Raw genomic sequence first — 3,858 nt, 5'->3', positions numbered from 1 at the left:
TTCACTTTTAAGTCGTAATCAGTAACCTTTCAATGCATTAGGTGGGGGATGGAAAAAAAGAAAGAAAATGAGGGCCACTAAGGTTCCAATACAGTGCGTATGATTAAATAAATATGGCCGTCGTACTTAGTGCAAAGAACTTACAAAACGATAAAGGTTTTGGTAGGTGACTTAACATTTTTTTTAAAATTATTTTTAATATACTTCTCAACACATATTACTTTAGGTTACATCACAATGTTACTTGATTGAAATATGTTGTTTTGAGAAAAAAAAATTATATAATGCGCTGTTAGCTGTCTATATAAGATGTTACACACTCGTAGTTCCATATTCCTCACAATCACATATATATCTCTGGCCCTTAGCCAAGTATATTTCTATTTCTCTTTGTGTTGTCTTTCTACCTAAAGTACTGAGAGAGACATGGCAGCCATAATGACAGCTCTTCTAGTTCTTCTGATGGCAGCTCCGGCGGTTTACGCGGCACAGTACACTGTCGGCGACGCTTCAGGTTGGAATTCCGGAGTGGATTATGCCACTTGGACTTCTGATAAGACCTTCAGAGTTGGCGACACTCTTGGTAAGATCCTTAAATGTGTGTGTGTGTGTGGGTGGTCATTAATTATTCCGTTTGTCGACTAGATCAAAATTCTTCAGAAGGGTTTTTCTAGTACTAAGGGGCATATATATATATATATATATATATGTTCAACAATGGACATGATGTTATGAGATAATTTGTTTCCCATTAATATAGAAATTAGCCCATCAATTAACGAATTGTGATCAACCACAAACTGCTACTACTTAATGCTAGTGCTTGCAGTTTCTTGACCACCTGACTGCCCTAACTTTAATCACACATCCACCAAATAATTAACTTTTGTCTAATTTAATTAATATTTTCCAAAAATAAAATAAGAGATATTTTGGAAGGTATTAAATCCATGTTTGATAGTTTGTAATATTTTGCATAATATAAGTTTTATTTTATTGTGATGTATTTTGTTGTATTGTTATAATACAATACTATATTTAATGTCATGACATATTTATAAGGGGTTCAAATGTAATTTTTTTAAAATTTTGAGTTTAAATATAATTTTGTAAAAATTTAGAATAAAATTGTAATTTTAATAATTGAAGGGGGTCAGGATAAGTAAAATTTAGCCTAACCCCGACCCTGAGTCAAGCTCTAGTCCTGACATGGACCATGGACCCCTATAAAATATTACAATACAATTCATCGAAAATAAGCCGTATTCTATAATAAGGCATAAATTGTAGGATTATTTTCATAAATGCCCCTTAAAATATGTACTTGTTTCAGAATGTTTCTTGATTTTTTAAAATAGTTCAAAACACCCCCGAAATATAGAAAACACTTCAAAATGCCCCCTGCATCAATCTATGTCTATAATTTTAACAATTTTGTTGACATGGTGGGCATTCAAAGTTTAAAAAAATGTATTTTAAAATATAAAAGTTTAAAAAAGGTAAATTGAGAAAAAAAAATTGGAGCCAGGAAGTATATATTTATATAATTACTATAACATAAAGCAATATCATGATGATCGTTATGTTGGACACCCTAACTAATTCTTATAATTATATATCGTGTTACATGGTTTTTTTTTTTTGCTGAATAAAAATCATATTACATGATTAAATTTAAGACGTGGCAGCTTGTTCGTTTTTCATTGACCAGCAATTAAAGGTTAGCGAATAAAATACTATCTGAGAGCCAAAACAAATAATATTATCTAGACCTACCTACTTAGGGAAACATCTGCAGGGTCGTTTTCTTTTTGCAATTTTTTTTAGGTTGCTTGGCTAACAAACACAATGTGAAATTCAGACAAATTGGATAATGCCAAGAATGTCACTATAACAAAGTTTGACACATTTCAACCTACTTCATTAAAGTAATGACATTTTTTCTTACCCGCCCCTATCATTGTAGTTAACTAGAGTACGTAACCTTAACAGGAATAAATATAGGAACACATGTTGAAAAGATTTCATATATTTCTTGAATCCTAATAAAATATCTCAATAATTAATAAGTTTCACTTAAGCAACATTAATCACTGTACGTATTTTACTTGGCCAAAGCCCTAATATTGAATATGTCTATACTCCCAGTGTTCAACTACGACAGCTCCCACACAGTGGACGAAGTGAATGAAAACGGCTATAACGATTGTAGCTCCGCCAATGTTTTAAAGTCGTATGCCGGTACGACAGCGACCATCAAGCTGTCGAAGACGGGTACAGTGTACTTCATATGCCCTACTCCTGGCCATTGCTCTGGGGGAATGAAGCTCAAAGTGGACGTTAAGGAAGCTAGCACCCCCTCTGGAAGCCCTTCTACTACTCCAACCTCATCGTCTCCGCCGCCTCCATCAGGCTCAAGTTCTTCCGAAAACCCCCCGCCGCCTCCGTCCCCCAGTGGAGCAGCGAGTATTGTTGGTAACATGAATCTGGTTGGGGGTTCAGTTGTGCTGCCTACCTTATTGGTTCACTTAATCATGGGCTAGGGAAGAGGCAGTGCTATAATTTGTTTAGGCAAATAATTGGTGTTTTCTTTTATTTGAAATTGTGTGATTTTCACAGATGTTGACTTTATGTACATCATAATATATGATTAATTTATGAAGGATTAAATTTCTGTTTAGAAGATTCGTTTCCTCTCCTCGATAATTTCTCCCTTTTGGATGCAACAATTCAGCTTGTTCATTATTTATTATATTCACCTATCTGCCGCGATGTATATGAGCTGGCAATATATTATTCAACAGAAATCAAAGTAAATGGCAAGAATTCGCAATTGGAGAAGACTGATATAATAATAAAAAGACCGTTAGGTTGGATGTGACCGGAATAGACAGTGAAAAAGAAAATCTTTTAATGGTATCCAAGCGGATCAACCTCAACTACTGTCCAATTTGCCCAAATCCTGACTTTGTCACTCATCATATTCTACGTTTAAAATCATTCTTTTAAGGGGAAATTGTAATTCAACAAAAAGAGATAGAGACTCGAACCAAAGTCATAAAAGAGAATTCAACCTCGAACGACTGGATCGACCAGAAAATCGTTGCAAGCACAGGGACAAAAATAAATATCGAGATTCATTGGGGAAATACATACTCGGCATAGAATACTCGAGCATGATCAAAGCTCTTTAGAGATGACCTCAACAATCGATGGACTAATCTAGATGACCGAGACTAAACCCCAAATAAAAAGGACATAAACAACACAACATAGAGAGATCTTTAGACGGACATCACGCTCACACCGTCGCAAATCAACTCAATCGGATTGGACAAACAAACTAAACCAAAAGGTGAAAAACCCACCTACGTTATTACAAAATAATACTTAAAAAATGGCAAAAACAACGTCATTATCTTTTATTACAAACTAAAGCACACAGTAAAGTAAAAGAAAACCCAACGCATAACTAGCATGAGCCTCGAACGATGGCGCAGTCGGTGAGAGGACCATGAGAGAAGGAAAAAGGCTTTGAAAAATAGCGGCGTAGCCGGATAGAGACCATCAAATGACAGCAAATAATTCGCACTCGCCACTGCTTCCATCCTCCAAAGACAAAGACTCAACCACCTAATGCTAAAGGAGTTGGAAAAGCCTCTCAAACGTCCAATTTTCAACTTGTAAATATTGTCAAATCCATCCTATAACAAAGCCATCCCATGACACACTATCACCCCCGTACAAGAACCCTTTACGAGATGAGACCGGAGACCTATTTTTAGGGCCAGGAGTTTGATGACATGCCCATGGGCGGTGCCAGAACTCCGGCCAAGACTCAGACTTCTTTTCTCTTCC

The 3,858-nt window shown here is 35.8% G+C and overlaps 1 protein-coding gene across 1 annotated transcript; it reads left to right on the top strand.

Annotated features, from left to right (window-relative positions):
- The first annotated feature begins 363 nt into the window (after positions 1-363).
- Positions 364-2,680, top strand: LOC21388844 (uclacyanin-3). The gene is made up of 2 exons (XM_010105971.2): positions 364-583; positions 2,149-2,680. The coding sequence occupies exons 1-2, from the start codon at positions 427-429 to the stop codon at positions 2,541-2,543; spliced, it is 552 nt and encodes a 183-aa protein (XP_010104273.1). The 5' UTR covers positions 364-426; the 3' UTR covers positions 2,544-2,680.
- Positions 2,681-3,858: the final 1,178 nt, after the last annotated feature.

This window comes from Morus notabilis, unplaced genomic scaffold (genome assembly GCF_000414095.1).
Source record: "Morus notabilis unplaced genomic scaffold, ASM41409v2 Scaffold1286, whole genome shotgun sequence".
Lineage (NCBI taxonomy): Eukaryota > Viridiplantae > Streptophyta > Magnoliopsida > Rosales > Moraceae > Morus > Morus notabilis.
This window is presented reverse-complemented; position numbering and strand designations above follow the sequence as displayed.

Coding starts and splice junctions, on each gene's coding strand:
- LOC21388844 (XM_010105971.2), top strand. CDS start 427: ATGGCAGCCATAATGACAGCTCTTCTAGTTCTTCTGATGGCAGCTCCG. Junction 584..2,148: donor CAGAGTTGGCGACACTCTTG/GTAAGATCCTTA, acceptor CTATACTCCCAG/TGTTCAACTACGACAGCTCC.